At 42.4% G+C, this 23,834-nt stretch overlaps 1 protein-coding gene and 1 pseudogene across 6 annotated transcripts in view; one reads left to right on the top strand and one right to left on the bottom strand.

Moving 5' to 3' along the window:
* The window catches only part of Kif27 (kinesin family member 27), a 70,835-nt gene that overhangs the window by 26,629 nt on the left and 20,372 nt on the right, over nt 1–23,834 (top strand). For all 6 annotated transcript variants that reach the window (XR_002379511.2, XM_021180420.2, XM_021180422.1 and 3 more), the window contains 7 exons: nt 1,918–2,087; nt 2,916–3,019; nt 4,882–5,037; nt 6,867–7,072; nt 10,177–10,374; nt 17,368–17,481; nt 19,348–19,524. Coding sequence is in view for 5 of the 6 variants with exons in the window: in XM_021180420.2 (XP_021036079.1) it covers nt 1,918–2,087; nt 2,916–3,019; nt 4,882–5,037; nt 6,867–7,072; nt 10,177–10,374; nt 17,368–17,481; nt 19,348–19,524 (1,125 nt within the window). In the remaining variant the exon portion in view is untranslated. The remainder of the gene's footprint in view (nt 1–1,917; nt 2,088–2,915; nt 3,020–4,881; nt 5,038–6,866; nt 7,073–10,176; nt 10,375–17,367; nt 17,482–19,347; nt 19,525–23,834) is intronic.
* LOC115029118 lies at nt 5,572–5,709 on the bottom strand (annotated as a pseudogene).

Here is a 23,834-nt window from a genome sequence, read left to right as displayed (position 1 = left end):
TATAAAGTTTGCAATACCAAGGGGCCTCTCTTCCCTGTGATGGCCAACTAGGCCATCTTCTGCTACATATGCAGCTAGAGACATGAGCTCTGGGGGTACTGGTTAGTTCATATTGTTGTTCCACCTATAGGGTTGCAGACCCCTTCAGCTCCTTTTCTTTATGGTTGAATATGTAGTTAATTTCCATTGACTATTAGGCCTTTGTATTACTGTGACCAAAAACTAAGAAAAGCAACTCAAATGAGGAGAGCTTTATTTTGGCTTATGGGCTCCAGGGGTTTAGTCCTCAATTACTTGGCTTCTGGTTTCCAGGCTCTTTGTGAGGCAGAACATCATGGCCACTAGAGCATGTGGCAGAAGAGCTCCATTGCTTCAGTGGCTTGGAGACAGAGAGAAGGGAACTATACAGGAAGACCAGAGGGTCTCTCCCTTGTACCTCAATCCTCAGCACTAGGAGGCCGCCTAGAAACCTTTACTCCCTGTCCACCTCATTGTTGACAGTCACTAGGTGACCAACCATAGGAACACAGAAATCAGATGTAAGCGGATTGGTACCAAGCACACACTTTTGGAATGAGTATGTGAGGACTCAACTGTCAGCTAATTGAATTTTTAAGTTTTCAGTTTTCTTTGAAATTTCTACACATGAGTATAATAATGTCCATCCCTTTCTCTCCCTCTCCAACTCCCCCAGGACCCCTGTCACGTCTCCTTTCCAAGTACATGTCCTTCTATAATTATTTACTTACTTAATCTACTAAGTCTAGTTAGTGTTGCCCGAATGTGCATGGGCAGGGGCTCACCCACCGAGGTGTGTGGAACCTACCAGTGGCCACACACCTAAAAGAAATAGCCTCTCCCTCTCTTAGCATTCACTGTCTGCCGATGGCTCCTCGGTGAGGGAAAACTACTGTGATACCTGCACCCTGCTCTACATGACAGTTGTAATAGCTTATGCAGTGACTCGCCCTAACACTGAATGTCTTCTGAAGATTTCATTATTTACTTTGTTTTTGAGAAGTCATCCTGTTATTTTTTTATCGAGAGGTGAGGGACAAGGAAATAGAATCTAGAACAAAAGTATAAAAGCAGTTTCTACTCCGTGTTTCCAGAGTCATTTTGAGCACTTAAAATACATTTTCAGTAGAAACATTATAATATTAAGTATTCCAAGGTAGCCCATAAAATTTACTTATTGTATAATAACACTAAAATATCATTTGGAGCATTAATTTAGTAATGTCTGTCCTCCGCATGTATCAAGGATGATTGAATGTGTCTAATTTCCAGAGTTGGAATGTTGTCATAACAGGGAGAATGTAGATGTGAGATTTCCTGTGTTGGGATTTGGGATGGAGGGACTTCATATCCTGCAGTACACCTGCACTTCCCCATGGGTTTGATCTGGGACAGTTGAGTTATGCGCACTTCTGCTGGGGACCATAAGCCATTCCAGAGAGTAGGGGTGTCTTCATGCTTTTCTAGAGCTTTAGCTTGACTGCTGTCCTCCATAAAACCTTCACTGAAAGTAGAAGAGAAGGAGCTGTATGGTACCAGAAAGAAAAATGTATATCTGTGAAGTATAGTATTATGGAATTAATTTTGACATTTTGTAGGGAACATATTTTCTTGTTTTTGTTTTTGTTTTTCGAGACAGGGCTTCTCTGTGTAGCCCTGGCTGTCCTGGAACTCACTCTGTAGACCAGGCTGGCCTCAAACTCAGAAATCCACTTGCCTCTGCCTTCCAAGTGCTGGCATTAAAGGCGTGCGCCACCACTGACTGCCTGGCTGGGAACATATTTTCAGTGATTGAATACATAAGAGTACTTACCTATATCTCCCCCCAAAACAATGTACATCCTAAGATAAGAGTTGACATTAAAGGATTGCCTCTTTTGTTGTTTTGTTTCTTGCAAGGTCTGCTCAAGTCCTCCTGTATACTCTCTGGATCAAGTATTCGCTGGGTTCAGAACTCGAAGTCAGATGCTGATGGGTCACTTAGAAGACCAGGATGAAGTTCTCCACTGTCAGTTTTCTGACAACAGTGATGATGAGGACTCAGAGGGCCAGGAGAAGCCCAGAGTTAGGTATGTCGCAGAGGCTCTTGGTAAGCATTATCCTTATAATTGGTGGTTTCTTCATTGCAGTGGATAGTTTCCATTAAATCTTCTGTCATCTTCACTTATGAAGAAAATAGTATTTGAACAGACGTCTTTTTTTTTTTTAATTTTAAAAAAATTATTAACTCGGGGCCTGGAGAGATGGCTCAGCAGTTAAGAGCACTGACTGTTCTTACAGAGATCCTGAGTTCAATTCCCAGCAACTTCGTAGTGACTCACAATCATCTGTAATAGGATCTGATGCCCTCTACTGGTGTGTCTGAAGACAGCTACAGTGTACCCATATGCATAAAATGAATAAATAAATCTTTTTAAAATTTTTATTTGCTTTATTTTATTTGAATGTGTGTTTTACCCACTTGTATGTCTTTGTATCACCTGCCTGCCTGGTGCCTGAGGAGGCCAGAAGAGGGCTTCAGATTCTCTGGGTCTGGAGCTACAGTTGGTTGCTAGTGGCCATGTAGATGCTGGGAATTGAACCTGGGTTCTCTCTGAAAGAGCAACAAGTGCCCTTAACCACTGAGCCACTAGACATAAGCATTCAGAGAGGATTTTTTGTTGTTGTTTTGCTTTGTTGTTGTTTGATTTTTGTATTCTGCCACAGTGGCTGCAAACATTGAATCTGAGTTGGAGGTAATCCTTTTATTTTACAGAATATCAGTAAAATGTGCTTGTTCCATACAATTACCTTTAAACCCATTCTGTTCCCTTTTAGAGGATCTAATTTGAGAGCCTGGGGAATGCTAATGAGGAAGTTGCCTTTAATCCTAATATTCTAAAAATGTTCTTTTTTAGATCTAGAAGTCACTCATGGGCCAAAAAGCCAGGCTCTGTTTGCTCCCTTGTTGAACTGAGTGACACTCAGGCTGAGTCTCAGAGGTCCTACCTGGGGAATGGAGGTAGGTGTCCTCCGATAGCACAGGTGTAGGGGTTGGTTCTTCAGCGGCCATTTACAAAGCACCCAGGCTCCCTCAAAGCCAGACATGGGAGTAGAGCTTCCCCTGCTGCTGAAGCACATTTCACAGCCTCAGTTCCGCCTCCAGTTTTCCAACTTACTCAGTCCTTAATAATCTCCTTGGTTTGGTTTGGTTTCTAAAACCTGAGTGTATTTCTATACCTGCAGTCTCAGCACTCAGGACTCAAGGCAGTGAGAATTCAAAGTAACCCTGGATTACTTACCGAGCTCCTGTCTCAAAAACAAAAACAGGTTTCCACCAGTCAGCTGTGTAGAGACAGAAACTTTGGGGACAGAAATTTAGATCAGACTTGCTCTGATTTGTGCTGGGTTGCTGATTACTGTGAATGCCCTGTGGGCAGCCCACTAGGAGTCTGTCTCCTCGGGTCAGTGCTCCATCTTGCTTGAAGCCTAATTAGTGTCCTATATGCTAGTATTGTTTTTATTAAAAACAGTTATGTAATCAGTAGTAATCAAAGAAGAAGGAGCCATGAATTGGAGAGGCAGCAACAGGGGGCGTGGAAGGGGCTGAGTGGGGGAAGAAGGGAAGGCAGTGGGGAGGACAGTGAAGAAAGATCATAGCATTTTATTTTAATTCAAGTTTTAAAACTGAAAAGAAGTTTTTAAACTCATGTGTGTCTGTGTGCCAGTTTGTGCACATGTGCACAAATACCTGCAGAGACCAGGAGTGTTGATATTACAGTCGTGAGCCACGCTGTGTGGGTATGGGGAATCAAACTCGGGTCCTTTACCAGGGCAGCAGCGTGTGCGTTTCACTTCCAAGACACTTTGCCAGCAAACCTAATAAGATCTTTTAACTTTCACATTTTGACCTGTAAGGGGGTTAATGCACAAAAGTAAGATTATAGAGAATTTAATATTAAAAGTGTCAAATTATGAAAACATGCTTATAATATCTATCAAAATTAAACTAAAAATAAAACTAATGATAACTTTAGTATGTAAAAGCAATAAATGTAAGTGCTAGTCAAGTATCCATCCTTGAGGCATTTGTTACCAGTCTACAGTCACAAAAGAAACTCAGGCCAGAATGCATGTGCGTGCCAGACCAGTTAGGAAAGGAGTGAGCAGTCACAGTGGCGGGCTGTGCATGCTCGGACCCTGATACCCTCTACTGCAGCAGTCTTGAGGGGCAAGGTAGCAGCCTCCATATCTACCTCAGATAACTACCTAAAGGGAACTAAGGCTATTCTTCTAACCATATGAGGTATGATAAAATATATGCATAATATATATAAAGAGTATATTTTAAATTAAAAACTTAAACTAAAAACTTCCGGAAGCTGAAAGCTTAGGTGTCAATTGCCACACATGCTCCCTGTTTGATTCCCCTCCTGTTCTTCTCCTGCTACCCCTATGTGTTGGTTAGATGAGAACAGCCCCCCGTAGGCTTATTTCAGTACTTGGGCTCCAGTTGGTAGACTGTGTGGGAAGGATTAGGAGGGGAGACCTTGTTGAAAGAGGTGTGTCACTGGAGATAGGTTTTTAAAAACTCACACCATTACCACTGTGCTCTCTGCCTCATGGCTGTGGGTGAAGGTGTGAGCTCTTGGCAGTCCCTGCTGCCATGCCTTGGCTCTGCCATCAGGCCTCTAACCCTTTGAAGCTGTGAGCCAAATTCAATGGTGTCTTACATAAATTGCCACCGTCATGTGATGGTTTCTCACAGCAATAGAAACATAACTAAGATACTCTAGATTGGGTTTGTTCTGTTTTTAAATGTTCCAAAATTCTGCTTCAGTTAAATATTTTATACACTGAGAGCTTTGTGTTTTGGTTTTAAAGATTTGAAGATGGAATCTCTCCAGGAGAGTCAAGAGATAAATTTACAAAAATTAAGGACTTCAGAACTCATACTTAATAAAGCTAAACAAAAAATGAGAGAACTTACAATTAACATCAGGATGAAAGAAGATCTGATCAAAGAGTTAATAAAAACAGGTAACAGCATCTTATCCTTGTGTGAGAAGAAAGAGCGTCTGAGACTGCCTGTGATGTGGGATGTGCACTCCAGGTCTGCAGCTCATAGCTGTCCTCAAGGCCAGCGTGTGCAGGCGTCTGTGAGGCCAGGACTCACCTGTGAGCTGTTATAGCGAGTGTGAGCTACAGTGTGTTGGCTGAAACTTCATGGCACTTTATGTGTATACCTTAAGGGAACACTTTTTTTTCCTTTTTCCTGTAGAGCAGGGGATTAGACCCAGGAATTTAGCTGGGCCTCACCTCTGTAATCTCAGCACTTTAGAGGCCAAAGAGGAGGATTTCTGTGAGTTTAAGGCCAGTCTGAGCCAGGTAGTGAATTCAAGGACAGCCTGGGCTATAGAGTGGCATTCTCTCTGCAATACAACAACACTAATAGCAAAACCAAGGCAAAAGCAGTTTGTGTGTGCCGGACACTAACTGTGCCAAGTAAGCCAGGGCCTAAGAATAATCACTTTTAATTATTAGTCAGTGTTGGCTTAATTCATGTTTTCCCCCCACTGTGTGACCCACTGTAGTTCCAGCAGCCTGCAGGCACAGAGGCCAGGCAGTGGTTAAGAGCCACAGTTTGCTCTAGCATGGGACACTGTGAGAGGCCCAGGGGCCTTAGTTCAGTTTTAATTATTTTTTCCATATTGGGGATTGAACTCAGGGCTTTGAGCATACTACACAAGAACTCTACCAATGAGCTATCTCCTCAGCCTGATAGTTTATTGTTAACACTAAATGCTGTACTTTAGTTGTAGGTAATTTTTATTTGTCTGAAACTATAAAGATTTGTCCTTAAGAGTTCTTTTCTTTGGTAAACCAAGTTTTTGTCAGGCTGTGGTGGACCCAGGACTGTTGGTCTTGTCTTTCCCAGCAGTCTCAGTTGTATATATTAGTGTTAGATAGGGATAGAGTTTTAGAAGGAGATAGTTCACTATGTATTTAGGTTGAAAACTCCATTTAAACGATTTTAATGTCTGTTGCATGCATTGGTTCTACTAATTTAACCATCAGCTGGGATTTACTGAGAGAATAACAGAGTAGTTCACAGAGCTGGGAAGGCTAGAACACAGCCTGGAGACTTAGAAAGTGAGCATCTTCAGGGCCTGAGTTTAAATCCCAGGATCTACCTTATAGAAGGAAGAACTGACTCTTAAAGTTGTCCCCAGGCTTCCACTGGGGACATTTGGGACACACACACAAATAAGTAAGTAAATTTAAAAATATTTAACTATTTCAATGAAATGAAAAAGAATAGTTAGATCTGTATTAAAGGATGCTTTAAATTTTTAAAATTATATTTATTTGTTGTATATATGTATATACATGCCACAGTATTGATGTAGCATGTGTGTATACCACATGGAACTGGAGTTGTGAATGGTTGTGAGCCCCCATATGGGTATTGGGAAATGAGCTCAGGTTTTCTGAAGAGCAGCCAGTGCCCTTAACTGAGGAACCACCTCTCCAACCCCCTCATATCTTAGCTGCAGCTTGATGCCCACAAACCTCAGTTACAATCTGAGAGGGTGTAAACAGCTCACTGGGTAACTCACACCCATTTGTAACTCCAGCTTCAGAGGATCAGACGGCCTCTTCTGACCCCAGTGGGTACCACACACATGGGCATTGACACATAGATCTACACATACATTAAGAGGGCTGGTGGCAAGCTGGGTTTGCTGGAGAGCCTGGAGGTCAAAGGCCTGCTTAATGATATTGCTCAGTTGTAACCGCCACTAGTTTTAGAGTACAGGGTTGGAGTTGGAGTTTGTAATTCTTGTCCCTGCTGTGTCTCGGTGAAGGTAACAATGCCAAGTCTGTGAGCAGACAGTATTCTTTGAAAGTGACAAAGCTGGAGCATGAAGCTGAGCAGGCAAAAGTGGAGCTCACTGAAACCCGAAAGCAACTGCAGGAGCTGGAGAGCAAAGACCTTTCTGATGTTGCTTTGAAGGTAAAATTACAGAAAGAGTTCCGTAAAAAGATGGATGCTGCGAAGCTGAGAGTTCAGGTAATTTATAAAATACAACCCCGTAACCTCACAGAGCCACCTTACTCGTGTTTGTTTAGTTTAGTGTTTTTGAAATAGTCTCATTGTGTGCAGCCCTGGCTGTCCTGTCCAGGCTAGCTGTGAACTCAGAGAGTTCAAGTTTGCAGAGTGCTGGCTTTAAAGATGTGCTCCATCACTCCTGGCCAAACGATCCTTTCTTAACTCTGAATCCCGCTGGGCTAGGATGGAGTCAGTGGTAGAGGGCTTACCTAGTGTGTGAGAGACCCTGGTTTTGATCCCTGGCACCACAAAAGGAAAACAAGTCTCCCTTTGAGGATTCTTGTATTGAGAGAAATGGAATTCAATTTGTAATCATCAGAACTGTATGACATTTCCTCTCACCTAGAGTGTTCATTACTTAGTGTATTTTACAGTCTGGGGAGTGTATTTCTTTACTTAATAAACATTTAATCTTGGCATAAAATAATACCTATAATAAGACATAAATTTAGCAAAAATTGTGTCCTTTTCTGAAGGACACAAGAGAAACAGTTAAACAGCACATATACAGCATCAGGGACCAGGTGACACTTTGTAGACACTCTGCAGATATGAACTGTTTCCGTTTTTGAAACTGTAATTGGTTGGGTTAAAAGGTTAGTCACTTTCAGTCCTACAGCACAGACTTCACTTCCACATGCTTTGGGTTTAGCAATAACTTCAGAGTTACAACTTCTTTCCCAGGGTTGAGCAGTTCTTTAATAAGCATGTGTGAGACCCTAGGTTCAGTTCTGGGGAAACACACACACACATGCACGGTCTACTCAGTAGGAATATTCTATAGAGAAAGATTTTTGTGCAAGGAAGCCATTTTCAGATGTTTAGAATGTGCTTGCAGTTCTCTCTGTTTCTTTTGTTTTGTATTTTTTGAGACAGAATCTTCTCTGTAGCCAAGCCTGTCTTCCTTACCCTCCTCCTGCCTCAGCCTCTTGAGAGCTTGGATAAAAGGGGTATGCTTACCCTCCATTCTGTCTGTTCCTCTAGTGTCCCCATTGTAGGTAGAGTTAAGCTATGATTGACCTGTTCAGAGCTTTATTACTGTTTGGTTTTTTGTTTGGTGCTGTTTTATGGGTACTAGAAACATCAGAAGCGGGGGCTCTTTTGGTGTGCTCACCTCTGTCTCCCAAGAGTGAGAGGTCCTGGCACACCAGAGAAGTAGCAGCAGATGCTTATCTTGTTGCAAACAAATAAAATAAAAAGTAATAAAGCTCTGAATAGGCAAACATATTTTGCTTTTCCTGTTTATGCTTTTTTTGCTGATGATGCTACAAAGGGGGAAAAAAGACACAGAAGTAAACTTCACGGAAAAACATCTAATTGAGCAGAGGATTGAAACAAAGTGTGCCCTTTTAGAAGACATACTTCCATACATTACATTACTGGTTATCCAGTACCAGGCAGTCAAGTCTGAAATCATGTATACAAGTCACATTATACGGACTGAGCAGGTTATAGTTATAGATTTAGGAGTGTGTTTGTGTGTGTGTGTGTGTGTACATATTTATGCAACAGCAATTACAGAAATGAATGGAGACCATTAATTAGAGATCAAGAGGGAGTGCAAAGGAAGGATTGGAGGGAGGAAAGGAAGGGAGAAAATGATGTCATTATTTTAATTTTATACATACACACACACACACACACACACACACACACACACACACACACACATGAAAAAAATGCAAGGAGCCGGTATGGTGGTATACTCTTATAGTCCCAGCATCCAAGACAGTTGAGGATTATGAGCTCCAGCCCAACCTGGATTCCTCTGTCTGAAATAAACAAGATGTCCTGGAAATAATACTACCTCAGTCTACTCGATGCTTTGCAGTGCAGGCAACAGTCTCTGACTAATGGCGGTCCAAGATTTTCTTTAAATAAAACTGCCGTAAACTTTAATATTTGCATGGATATTTAAATTAAACCAAAATAGGTTTATGTTAGTAATCTATTTCTAAAATTAAGGTAATGATTACTTATGACCCACATAATGTATTAATATCTCCCTTAATTCTTTTTGCTTGTTTATCAGAGGCTTGCTATGTAACCTTAGGTATTCTAGAACTGGCTTTGTAGACTAGGCTGGACTTGAACATGTGGCCATCCTCCTGGTTTTGCCTTATAAAGCTAGGAGAGCCACCACTTCCTATCCCTTACCTGCTTACAGTCCACAGCACAAGTCTTGGATGTGTCATTTGTTTGCCTGGGAGTAATTTGTTACATGGTGATATTTAATACTACTATAAACACTTGGAAAATAGGAGTGTGCCTTTAGTGCTACTAACAGACCATCTTGAGTGTAGTGGACTTTCGGGGACATGACCAATTCTACTCAGCTTCTTCAGAGGATCAATGGCTCTGAGGATAAACGGGAGGGGATTCACTTACATGCACATGTCTCCTTATACCTGCCTAGCCCTGGTTCATGCATAACTGTGTCATGGGACAGGGTTTGGGCTCTGGAATAGCATCATTTTATATATAAACTCAGTTTTGTTCTCTAGTTTTCATCATATATTACATATACACCCATATATATTTCACCGTATATATAAATCATGCATGTGTATGTTTGAGACAGTGTCTCACTCTCTAGCCCAGGCTGTCCTGGAACTTGTGATTATCCTGCCTCAGCCTTTTCAGTGTCAAGATTATAGGTGTGAGCCACTGTGCGTGTGTGTGTGTGTGTGTGTTACAGAAGACACTGTAAGTGGATTGCAGATTAGGCAGTAACTAGAATACTTTATGCCACATATATTTTAAGTTAGAATTCTTCATAATAAAAGTGGTTGAGCTTCCTGATTATTAACATAAGTTTCATCATTTTTTGTTTATATGTCTGATGAACGTGCAATGTTTTCAATTACAAAATTAGAAATGAGAGCTCCTGTCTTAAAAATTAAAAAAAAACAAACTGTAGAGACGAAAACATGTGCTAGTGAACCTGTCAAAAATACATGTAAATGGGAGAAAATGGCTGCCCTTACTGCTGAATGAAAATATTGTGCCATTAGGAAATGAGAAAACAATTCCTTCTTATTCTGGAGTATTCTGTGTGGTCTCAGGTCTTACAAAAGAAGCAGCAAGACAGTAAGAAGTTGGCATCACTGTCCATCCAGAATGAGAAGCGGGCCAGTGAGCTGGAGCACAACGTGGATCACCTGAAATACCAGAAAGTGCAGCTGCAGAGACGGCTTCGAGAAGAGGGCGAGAAGAAGAAGCAGCTGGATGCAGAAATTAAGAGAGATCAACAAAAAATCAAAGTAATCTTGTCCATAGTTCCTGCTAAGCATTGTGTGAAACACTCGGGCCTGCGCTTGGCCGGCCTGTCCAGTGTCTCTTGCCTCCCGTTTCTCAGCACTGTCCTTACTCACGGAAAGCTTGGCTTAGCCACACAGTAAACGCTGTTCACTCAATTCTGAGTACTGTCGTGAAGGTTTGACACCACAGATAAGTTACAAGGATAGAAACTCAGGTCTTTAGTTAAGAATATCAAACTTTTAAGTTTATAAAGGTAACTTGTAAACAATGTTATTGGTAAAGGCCTGCTCATTTTCCAATTGCTTTAGCACTCAGCTCCTGCTGCTAACACAGGAGGTTCCAGTGTAGGCGCGGTCCCAGGCAGTGCGTGCACACCCAGTGTGTCTACGAGGTGGCTGATGGTAGGGACCTGTGTCAGCCTGGGTCTGGAGCAAGGCTGGCATTGTGTCTGCCCCATGCATGCATCTATGCTTGCATGAGATACGTGGGAAAGCTGTCAGCCTCTCTGTCGGTTCCTATCTAATGGGCCTTCATCACACTTTGCTCCCAGGACTCTCTGGAAAGGGATGATCCTAAAAGCACTTCCCACTCTGTGTGCCTGGCTTTGATTTGTTGAAACAGCAAACAGAGCCCAAAGCTGCAGCACAACTAGAACCTCCCTAGGACTTTTCAAATTAAGACTTCTTTCTAGAGTGGTTCTAGAGTCTTGGTGGAAAGAGGAAGATGCCATCTGTTCTTGCGACACAGCTCCCTCCACTGTCAGCAACCCAGAGTAGAAGTGGACCATTTGAAACACAACACAGAACCTAGTTGTGGAGCTTGAAAAGCATTCGCCCATTCTTACAGGTTTTTGTTATTATAAAATTTTTATTTGGATATAACTTCTTTACCATACAATGGATTTTATATCATTAAATTTTATTTTTCTTATTATTTTTCAATTTTAGTTTTTGCATTCATTTTTCTCTGTATGAAAATGTGGGTGTGCGTGGGCCACAGAATGCATGTGTAGGGGTCAGGAGCAGGTGCAGGGGTCTGCTCTTTCCTTCCACTCCCCTTACATGTGTCTTCAGGCTGGTGACAAGCACTGCATTTCCTGAGACAGCTTGTTAGCCTCACCAGTCTTAATAAAGTATGACATATATGCATAACACCTCTGACAATATGTACGATATAACACCTACAATATAAAACACCTCGGACTATATGTACAATATAACACCTCTGACAATATATGTATAATATAACACCTCTAACCCTTATCACTTCTTAATTCTGGGCATTAATTATATTCACAGTGAGGTACAGCCATCATATTTATTTTTAAAACTTTTTAGGGCTTCAAAAGGAAACTGCAACTATTTGTATAATTTACTTACTTGTATTTTATGTACACTGGCATTTTGCCTATGTGTTTACCTGTGTGAGGATGTCAAATTCCCTGGAACTGGCATTATAGACAGTTATGAGCTGCCATGTGGGTGCTGGCAATTGAACCCAGGTGCCCTGGAAGAACAGCCGGTACTCTTAACCACTGAGCCATCTTCTGGCCCCATGGAACTCTATGAATAACCCTCAGTCAGCACCTCCCTCAAGCTTGTCTCTGTGGACTTGAGTTTTCCATGTGTGTCTTGTAAGTGGGATAATGCATCCTTGGGTATCTGGCTCATTTACCTGGAGTGTTTCCAGGGTCCATTGTGTTTAGGATTGGTCAGAGTCTTGAGCTCCTCACTGTGAAACCAGGTGTAGTAACATCTGTACCCTAGCTCCTGAAGCTGAGACAGGGGCATTTCTTGCATCCAACAATTTGAAGACATCCTGGGAAGCCTAGCAAGACTATCTTAAAAACAAACAAACAAACAAACAAACAAACAGCTGCAACATTTTATTTTTCCTTTTTTTAAATTTTTTAAATTTTTTTTTGGCACAAGGTTTCCCTAGCTGTGCTGGAACTCAGTGTAGACCAGGCTGGCCTCAAACTCAGAAATCTTCCTGCCTCTGCCTCCTGAGTGCTGGGACTTAAAAGTATGTGCCCCACACCCAGCCTTGTCCATTTTTTAATTCTTGCCCATCCATGGACGCTTGGGTTGTAGTTTATAGTGTTGTGTGTAATGCGACCGAGAGCATTGACATGGTATTTACTCTCTTTTGAAGTTCTCAGCTGTTTGAGGAGCTGGCCTGGCTGGTTTCCATAGCAACAACAGCAGCAGCAGCAGCATTTTGTAATGCTGCTACCTACCAGTAATACACTACAGATTTTATTATGGCATTTTATTTATTTATCTTTATTCTTCTCCCATACATTACATCCTGACTGCAGTTTTACCTCCCTCCACTCTTCCCAGTTCTCCTTCCCCAGTCTCTCCTCCCCCACAGATCCACTCCTCCTTCATTTTCCTTCAGAAAAGAGCAGGGATATCAATGGAACAGGAAATAACAACTTACAATAAGACTAGGCACATACCTCGCATATATGAAGGGTGGACAAGGCAACTTAGTAGGAGAAAACAGTCCCAAGAGCAGGCAAAAGAGTCAGAGACATCCCCTCCACTCCCACTCTGAGGAGTCCCACAAGAACACCAAGCCACACAATCATAGGTATGTGCAGAGGACCCCGCTCAGGCCCACGTAGGGACAGTGCGTGTCACTTGAGTCTCTGTGAGCCTCTCAGAGCCCTGCTTAGTTGATTCTGTGGTGTTGTGTTATCCTCGACACCTCTGGCTCCTACAATCCTTTCTTTTCCTCTTCCAGGGGGTTTCCTAAGCTCTCCCTGATGTTTGTTGATGGGTCTCTGCATCTGCTCCCATCAGATGCTGGGGGAGGCCTCTCTGAGGATGCCTGGGCTAGGTGCTGATCTATGAGTGTATAGAGGAATACCATCAGGAAGCATTTTGTTGACTTTTTTTTTTCAGTCCTGTTTGGTTCTCTCCTAGGTCTTTGGGGTGTCCAGCCTCTGGTTCCTAGACATCCAGGCAGTGTCAGGCATGGGCTCTCTCTTGTGACATGGGCTGCTCAAGTTGAACTAGAAATTGGTTGACCACTCTGACAATTTCTGTGCCACCATTGCTCCAGCACATCTTGTAGGCAGGACAAATTGTAGGTTGAAGGTTTTGTGACTGAGCCCCACCGCTGGGAGCTTTGCCTGATTACAGAACATGGCCAGTTGAGGCTCTGTACTTCCCATTACTAGGAGCCCTCATTAAAGTCATCCTCATAGATTATAGGGAATTTCCACTGTACTAGGTTTCCACATTGCCTCCCCTTCCCAATGTTCCTGAATTCCAGTCATCTCTCCAAGTACTCTCTCTCTCCACCCCACCCCATCTATCCCTCCTATTCTTATCCCCACCTGCCCCCAGTCTACCCTCAAAATCTATTCCCCTTTCCCAGGGAGATCCATCCATCCCCAACTTGAACACCTGTTACTTAGCTTCTCTGGGTCTGGGGATTGTAGCATGATTATCCTTTACTTAACAGCTAAACCTACTTATAAATGAATACATACCATGCTTGTCTTTCTGGGTCTGGATTACCTCACTCAGGCTGACCTTTTCTAGTTCTATTTGCCTGCAAGGTTCATAATGTCATTTTTTTAAGAGTTGAGTAGTATTCCATTGTGTATATGTACATTTTCTTTATCCATTCTTTAGTTGAGGGACAACTAGGTTGTTTCCAGTGTTTGGCTATTATGAATAAAGCTGCTCTGAACATAGTTAAGCATGTGTCCTTGTGGTATGGTGGAGTATCCTCTGGGTGTATGCCCAGGAGTGATGTAGCTGGGTCTTAGGTAGGTTGAGTCTCAATCCTCTAAGGAACCACTATATTGATTTCCACAGTGGCTGTACAAGTTTGCTGTACAAGTTTCTCTTGTTCCAACATCCTTGCCAGCATGAGTTGTCACTTGTGTTTCTGATCTTTGCCATTCTGACAGGTGTAAGATGGAATCTCAAAGATATTTTGATTTTCATTTCCCTGATAGTTAAGGATGTTGAACTTTTCTTTAAGTGTTCTTAGCCATTTGAGATGCCTCTATTAAGAAATCTCTATTTAGATCTGCCTGCAACCATTTTTAATTGAATTATTTGGGTTTTTTTTTTCATCTAGTTTCTTGATTCATTTCTGTGTATTGGATGTTAGCCCTGTGTTAGATGTGGAGCTGGTGAACCTTCACCACCGTTTTGTGTTGTAACAGGCATTACAGTATAAGGTAAAGGCAGTTGTCTCTGTAAGGCACACCTAGGGGAGAGGGAAAGGCACTGCAGAGGTTCACTCCCCACAGTCAAGGAAGCTTCTTGCAGCATCCTGAGATTGCTGGGGGTACAGTAGGATAAATGATGACTGAATCAGAGCCCAAAGAGCCAAAGGTTCACTGACACAACTCAGCACATCATAGAAACTGGACTGGCTCTGCAGATGCGTTGTCTCTGTGAGTTCAGCTTTGTACCACCATCCATGCCACACTAATGCTGGAAACAACAGGGACTTACAGACACCCGTCCAATCAGAGCTTATGCGGAGACACAAACATCTCTCTTTTATAATTCTTAATTCTCTTGAATAAGAATGAAGTTCATGGGCTGGTGAGATGGCTCAGTGGGTAAGAGACCCGATTGCTCTTCTGAAGGTCCAGAGTTCAAATCCCAGCAACCACATGGTGGCTCACAACCATCTGTAAGGAGATCTGACTCCCTCTTCTGGAGTGTCTGAGGACAGCTACAGTGTACTTACATATAATAAATAAATAAATCTTTAAAAAAAAAAAAAAGAATGAAGTTCATTAGATTTCCCCTGTATTTCTTGCCCTAGGATGGCATCTCTGTATCTGGTCATTGAGTGTGTAGATGTCTTTTGCTACCTCTAGAGTTGATGGTATTGCTGGCTAGAGTCCACCCACCTAATCCTGTTTAACCTTCGGCTCCTGGCAGTGGAGTGCTTGCTGGCATAACTTCCCCACTGCTCTGGCTTCTCATTGTGAGCATTGTGGGTGTTTCACCTTCCCTCAGTGGCCTGGCCACTTGTATCTTGTATCCTTGTTTATCTCAATGGCATGCCTGCATACTCTTCTGCTCAGAATCTCTACCCCTGTCTCTCTCCCAGCCTGCCTGTATGCTCCTTCACAGAGCTGAGCGCCCCCTGTGGATAAGGCTGTCACTCTGGGTTAGAGCCCCCTTTGCTCCCCCATCCCTCTCCTGCCCTATCTGTGCCAGAACTCAGGCGAGGACAGTTACAGTACAGATATTTGCTACTTCTGTTTGATTGTTTCATTAAGAGAATTGGGAAGTCTTGATCTTTTCTTTGACTTCTGTCCTGATAGCACTTCTGAAATTATCTCTGAGAAGCAGTCTTACTTCTACATTTGTCACTGCCCAGTGCTTTTGTAAAATGTAAACTAAGAGAATGAAGTAGAAGTTTACTAATAACCCCCCCCCCCCACACACACACACACACTTTCCATTGCTTTCTCTACTTATTTGTTTTTAATGGTAGGAACTCACTGTGGAGCCCAGACTGGCCTCAAATTCATGGTGAAAGGCAAGGGGCAGGTGTGTGCTGCCCCTCTGCCCAGTGTTCTTCTTAGACAAATTCTCTCTCTCTCTCTCTCTCTCTCTCTCTGTGTGTATTTTTTTCATTTCTACTTTATAACTGTAATTTTGTTACTGTTATGAATCATAGTGTAAAATTTTTGTGGATAGAGGTTTGCCAAAGAGGCCATGACCCATAGGTTGAGAGCCACTGTTTTAACTGATTGAAGTCGGTAGATATAAAATTATCAGATGGGATTGCTATCTAAGTATCTAAACACTTTCAAGTTCTATACTTACCCATCATCAATGAGTAACAAATAAACCCATGTTTAACTAAATATCTGTTCACATCTTACTCTGAGGTCATAAATAGTTCTTAGGCCTCTGGAATAAAAAGGCCAGGTCCCTTTGGTCTCTTCCTCCCTGTATTTCTTTTCTGAGTTACCATATATGTGATCCATCTTATCCTTGGCCTCCTCTGGCCCGTGCTTCCCTTCCTGATCTCCAGGTTAGTGGCAGGGACAGTGTGAGCATGGTTTAGTCCTTATGATGCCAAGGGAATCGATAGAGCTGGAGATTGCTCTCTTCAAGGCCTTGCTCTGTCCCGTCTCACAAGGCTCTGCAGGCTTCCATTAAAAACAATGCTTATTTTTAATTTCATAAAAGTGGGTGTGTGTCTTTGCGTATGCAGATGAACACGTCTGCCCACAGCACTCAGCATGTCTGATCCCCTGGAGCTGGAGTGACAGGTGCTGTGAGCCACCACCTGACTGACTTGGCTTCTGGGAACCAAACTCAGATCTGCAAGATCAGCACACACGCTTAAGCCAGAATTATTCTGCACTGGAAATGTGCATTCTACTAGAATAAGTTTAGCCACACCCAAGGCAGGTAGACAGCATGGGTGATTGTGAGGGTCACAGTCTAGGAACGTGCTGATTTGTAACACAAAGAATGAAAAAAGGGCTCGGGCTGGAGAAATGGCTCAGCAGTTGAGAGCACTGACTGCTTGTCCAGAGGTCCTGAGTTTGAATCCCAGCAACCACATGGTGACTCACAACCATCTGTAATAGGATCTGATACCCTCTTCTGGTGCATCTGAAGACAGCAACAGTGTACTCACATATGTAAAATAAATAAATAAATCTTTAAAAAAGAGAAAAAGAAAAAAGGGCTCAGTTGAATCAGCAAACCCTGACTTCATTGCCTCCAGTGTAAGATGACCTCACTCTGTGACTTATTTTCACTCTTGTAACAAGGCATGTGAATGCTAAGAAAACCACTCCAAGCCTGTGGGTGTAAATTCAACAGAACACACTTGGCTCACATGTGGCTCTGGGGTCTAACCTAGCACAGATAAGGAAAGGGAATGTGGGAGAGAGAAGAGGGGAGAAAAGAGAAAGATAATTTATCTGCATATGTACTGAGAGACAGCAAATCGAATACAGCATCTTATCTCTCTGTGTCCAGGAGCTGCAGCTAAAAGCAGGTCAGGGAGAAGGTCTGAACCCCAAGGCTGAGGACCAGGATGGATTTAACCTGAACAGAAGAAAAAGTCCTTTCAGAAGTGGGGACCAATTCCAGGTCAGTCGGCTCAGTTCAGTGTTGGTGAGTGTCTAGACACAGGTTAAAAATAGCAGATTTGTGTCTCTAGCAGAGATGTAGCACAGGATAGCCTAGTTGGCCATCAATGGGAGGAGAAGCCCCTTGGTCTTTTGAAGATCATATGCCCCAGTACAGGGGAACGCCAGGGCCAGGAAGCAGGAGTGGGTGGGTTGGAGAGCAGGGGTGGGGGTATAGGGGGCTTTGGGGATAGCATTTGAAATGTAAATGAAGAAAATATCTAATAAAAAATAAAGTTGCTTTTTTTAGCTTTGCAAAAAAAAAAATAGCAGATTCTGAGTAAACTCTTCAAACATTAGATTTTTTTTGCCTGCTTATAAAATGTCCTATATTTCTTTCAAAACACTTTATTAAATTATTTCTCATCCAGAAATGTGTTATCTTTATATGTTGGCATGATTTATTGGAATATTATATGAAATCCATGTTTACTAGATATATTTATTCCAATAGAGACAGGTGTATTTCTAAAATCCAGAGCTCTCCATTCAAACAGAACCAAATTGTGTATGTACTATAACATATGAAAGAGTTTTAGTGTCATATTTAAAAAAAAAAAACTATAACCCATTAACTAATTTCAAAGGTCAAAGAAATTAAAAATATTTGAGAAAAAGAATACTTAAAATTATAATTATATTCAGAATACAAACACATCTATTTAAGTTTTGAAAAACATTATTTAAACTTTATAAATTTTATTAGTGAAATTTAGAGTATGGGTATATACCATTTTGCACTCTGAAATACTTTCAATGACTATAACTGTCTTTTTTCTCCTGGGAACCCCACTCACAGTTGTGAAATTTATAAAGGCCTCTTACTAAGGCTAAACTCAAGTATTCGAGCATTAACCGTGCCACTCCTGGCAATCGCAGAGCTGCTGCTACCGCAGACTTGAGTGTTGCTTGGGTTGCTAGTCCGGACAGGATCACCATCACAGGTCTGATGGGCTTTGCATCTCAGGCATACTTGCTTCCTTGTCCTGTTGTTGCTCTGTGATGGGGTCTCAGGTAAGCTCAGGACACCCTGGAATGTCCTGAACTTCTGATCCTCATACTTGCACTGGAGTGCTGGGCCGCAGGATGGGATTCCCTGTGTGCTTCCTCAGCGTCTGAGCAGACATTTCTAGGATTCTTTCATGGGGCCATGGAGGACTGGAAATTAGTCCTAAGCTGACTTTCTATTTATCTGTTGTTTTCATGACTTAATGTCATTTCAGTGTGCTTGTGACTGAGTGGATCTCAGTCATGTTTTTATACTTATACTTGCTTGTGGTGTTTAATAACACAATACTAATATACACACTTCTTACATCCTTCTATCCTTGTACTTTATTTTATAGTATTTGAAGTTGACAAGCTACAGGGTGGATTTGTTTTTTCATGGAGTATTTATTCCAGTGTTGATAGACTAGGGTATTTATTTACTTACTCATATGACCTTGTATCAGATGCCATCTGCAGGCCAGGCAGTAGCACAGAGATTAGCCACAGGGAGCTGACCTGCAGCAGGCTGACTTGCAGGCTGGAGAGAGCCTCCAGTGGAATCCTGGGGGAAGCATGGCCTCTCCACGTGGAGGTGGGGTTCCCAACCTGAGTTAACAGAGTGCTTTGTCAGCACAAATAGCTCAAGTGTAACACAGTGGGGTAATACAGTTTAAGTCCCTATAAGACAACACGCAGCATGTTAGGCAGAAATACCAGTCAGATGGCAACATGAATTGCTCTGATAGTTTTACTGTTTATTTTAAAGATTTTAGCCAGTTAAATGATGTGATTTTTATGGTAAGAGGAGAAATAAGTCACAGTATTTCTTTAAACATAGAAATTGGATGAGCAAAGGAAGTGGTTAGATGAAGAGGTGGAGAAGGTCCTGAGCCAGCGCCAGGAACTGGAAATGCTGGAGGAAGACCTGAAGAAACGCGAGGCCATCGTCTCCAAGAAGGAAGCCCTGCTTCAGGAGAAGAGCCTCCTGGAAAACAAGAAGCTGCGATCTAGCCAGGTACGGTGTCTGTCACTTCATCCTCTCTAACAGGTAAATCTGGAGCCAGATAGATGGCTGAGTCCCAGCATACTCGGTGGCTTCCAACTCCCGTCCTAAGAGCACTCTGGCCTGCTTGGGCACCAAGCATACACATGGCCCACAGACATACACTCAGACAGAACGCCTCTAAACATAAAACACAGGGAAATTAAAAGGTAAATTATAAACTTAGTCATTTCCTAAAGGTAAGTAAGGGCCAGAGTTTATATCTCAAGAACCCACATAAAAGTGGGGTCCTGAGAAGGTGGGGTGCTGGCCAGCTGATCTGGCCAAATCACTGAGTTCCAGATTTAATGAGGGGCTCTGTCTCAAAACCTATGTGAAAAAGCCATTGAGGAAGACACCTGATATTGATCCCTGGCCTTGAAACACATGCACACATGCGCATGTGCACACACACATACACACGGATTGGGGGAGGGGGAAATTGTTCTTACTGTGCACTGCTCCTTTATCAAATGCCTATCATCAAAGTGTTGCTGGGCTGAAGTAACACATTCAATCTTCCTTCAAATGTGACTTTTCATTAACTTTATATTGTGGTAAAATATATAGAACATAAAGTTGACCTTTTTTGTCTTTTTCTTTACTAGTGCCTTTATATAGCCTGGTCTGGCTGTGAACGTGGGTCTCACTCAGTGTCTGGTGCTAGGATTATAGGGATGTACCTGTGGTCATGGTCACTTTAAACTTTACTTTGAAAACTTTTTTTTTTGAGTTTACAATTCAGTGGCATTAATACTACAGTGTTGTATGACTGTCACAACTATATATTTCCAAAACTCTATTTCCCAAAGAGAAAGTCTATAAGCTTACACAGTAACTCCACCTCCTCTGTCAGCCTCCATTAGTAACTTCCGGGAGATTTCAGGTATGTTGTACTATGTGATATCTGATAGTGGACTTTGAGCTGGAAAATGTCTTCTATATGTCACCACCACCCAAAATCAGGAGTTACAGGATTCATGTAAAAGAGAAATTTGTAGAATGAAGATTTATTTTAATTATAAAGACTTGAGAAACATCATAAACATCTGAAAGCCAGTTAATTAAGTAGTTTTATGAACAGGTTTGTCTCTGTTTCAATTTTTTAAAAAGGAATCGTTGTAGAAGCAAAAGTAGCAGGAACTATTTCTTGACTTATCTGCGTGTATTTTTCACTAATTGCATCTGAAAATGAAGCTGACTTGCTCAGACTTGAAGATACACTTTCACTTAGATCTGGTATCAGACCCAGGCTGAGTCCACACCCGGGTCAGAGAACAAAGGGCCAGTGCCTGCCAGTAAGCACCTGCTCCCGGGGCTCTGAGTGATGGCGGTGTGCTCAGAACACTGCTGCACTAGGAGCTATATTTGCCTGTGCTGTGTCACCCCGTTTCTCAGTTCAGCTGGTCACTGAGCACAGAGCTTGGGCGGCCCCTCTGGGGACCATGATTGCATATCTAGACATCTTGCTTAAACTGTCCCTCAAAACATGGAAAATATCAGCAAAAGGTTATCAAATCATAATTAATTACAAATGAATAATAGAAGAAGCAACCTAGCCCTTTACAGTACATTCCATGTCTCAAGAGAAAGAAGAAAATAAACGGGTGTGGAGGGAAGCATTTGCTTAAAATATGTTTATTGATGAGCTGGAAAAAGAGAAAGCATTAAAAAGCTGCTTTCTGATTTTAGACAGTCGTAATTTTTTTAAAAAAATTGTTTTTTTTTTAAATTAGATACATATGTATATATGTCTGTGTGAGGGGTATGTGCAAGGGGTGGACAGAGAAAGAAGGTGTTAGAGCCCCTGGAGGTAGATGTGGGTACTCAGAACTTGAATGGTTTTAAGCACTGAGCGTCTTTCCAGCCTTGGGCAATATAATTTTAAGAACCAGACACACCCTGAGATGAGCAGGAAGTATAAATGAATGGAAACCGGCATACAACCTGCCTACCCGTGAGCAAACACATCCGGAGCAGGGAGGTCAAACAAGGGGAGAGAAGTGTGCGGCTGTTATCCCACATAAACAGGCCCCAGCATTTCAGGAGGGACCTGTTCTTGGACAAGGGGACATCGGCCATGCTTTCCACAAAGCTGAGGGAGCCTTGAGCTTTGCTTCTGCCCATTGGAACACGGCAGAAACGGTGAGAATTGGTTGGGTGTGTGCTCTCCAGAACTTACTGGTCAATTAAACATGAGAGCAACATGCCCTGGCTGCAAGGAGAACAGATGAGCACTCTCATTACTGTACATACCTGACGGGACCTCTGCTTCCCCAACTGGAAGCCCTAGAGCAAAGAACTGCGCTTCTCTCTGATAGCTCCCACATCCACTAGTGATGGCGGCTCACCTCCCCAGGATTTGGCTCATCGCTAACTGGGTTTTCTTATCCTGGAGCACTCAGAACACATCCTTCTTGGGCTGCAGCACTTCCGGCTTCACCATCTGTGAAATGGGAGAACACCAGCTACCTCACAAGAAGTTATTGAGACTGAAACGACCATGAATGGGGTAAGCACCTCTGACACTCGTTCCTGTCAGGATGTACTGTGCCATCATAGGCCAAAGGCAAGAAAGCCAGCTGAGAAGCTAGTGGATGGAACTAGAAAATATCATCCTGAGTGAGGTGACTCAGACCGAAAAGCCATGCTTGGTATATATTCACTTATAAGTGGATATTAACCATAAAGTACAGGATACCCATGCTACAATCCACAGACCCAAAGAAGCTAAATAACAAGAAGGGCCCAAGGGAGGATGCTTGAATCTCACTCAGAAGGGGACAGATGCCTAGCATGACTGTCCTCTGAGAGGCTTCACCCTGCATCTGACCGAAACAGATGCAGAGACCCACAGCCAAACATTAGATGGAGCTCTGGAAGTCTTGGGGAAGAATTGGGGGAAGGATTGAGGGACCCAGAGGGAATAGCATCTTCACAGGAAGACTAACAGAATCAACTAACCTGGACCGTTGGGGGCTCCCACAGACTGAACCACCAACCGAAGAGCATACATGGGCTGGACCTAGCTCCACACCCCATAAAAGCAAACTGACTCAAAGGCTATAGAAGATAAAATGACAAGGCACAATGGAGAGAGGGCCAGAATTCTAGACAGGACAAGAGAAAAGAATTAAGGCAAAGAAACACTTGAGAAGATCAACTCAACAGTAAAGCATTGCTTAGTATGCATGAAGCCCTAGACTTATACCTAGCAGAGAGAAGACGATGATGGGAACTTACCTAAGACAATACAAATCAGGTATTGTATTCAGAGTAATGAAGTAACACATCCCAATTTGATTTCTAAGATATAATACAAAAATAGTAGTTAAATATACTGAGTACTTGAGACTTGGCACTACCCTGGGGTTGGGTTTTAGCTCAGTGTTAGAGCCTCTGACTAGCAAGGGCAAGGCCCTGGGTTTGGTCCTTAGCTCTGCAGGAAAAGAAAAGAGTTGGCACTATCCTAAGGATTATAAATTACATTGATCAAACCTCAAAGAAAAAAAAAAAAAAAAAAGAATGAAAACCACCGTAATTCCCTGAAAATTTTAACAAATTGCAGACCTTATCCATTTGATTCTTTCTAGAAAAGAGGGCATTAAACGATTTCATTTTTCTAGTGTTTGAGGACTATTCATGCGACTTTGTATGATTCAGACAAGGACCATCCCAGGTTGAATACCTCTCTAAGATGACAGAAAAGAAAAATACATGTGTACAGTTAACTCAAGCCAAGCATGGTGTCAGCACTTGCAAACCTGAGATAAGGAAAGACTGGGAGCTCTGGGCCCACCTGGGCTACACAGGAATACTCTGCCACAAAAATAAAATAAAATAAGGTACAAATAAATAAATACAATTGAAGTATATCTCAGACCTGTCAGTAAGAGCCTGGCTGCAACCATTTTATAGTATATATATATATATATATATATATATATATATATATATATATATATATATGTGCCCAGAGGCCAGAAGAGAGTGTTGGCTCACCTGGGGTTAGAGCTACAGATGGAGAGCCACCTGATGTGGGTGCTGGGAACCAAACCTCAGCCTCTGTCCCACAGGAAGTGCGCTTAACTGCTAACTCATCGCTCTGCCCACTTGTGTTGTGTCCGGCCAGCAGATCACAGCCTGGGTTCTAGCCTGGAAAGGCATTTTGGAAACCTGGAAGAGAAGAGGGGCTAGGCGGCGAGAGAAAGAAATGTAGCTAAGACAACATTCTGATCAAAGCTCCATTTTTACTATTTCCAGACACTCAGTTATAAAGGAAG

The sequence above is a fragment of the Mus caroli genome, chromosome 13 (assembly GCF_900094665.2).
Source record: "Mus caroli chromosome 13, CAROLI_EIJ_v1.1, whole genome shotgun sequence".
In the NCBI taxonomy this organism is placed as follows: domain Eukaryota; kingdom Metazoa; phylum Chordata; class Mammalia; order Rodentia; family Muridae; genus Mus; species Mus caroli.
This window is presented reverse-complemented; position numbering and strand designations above follow the sequence as displayed.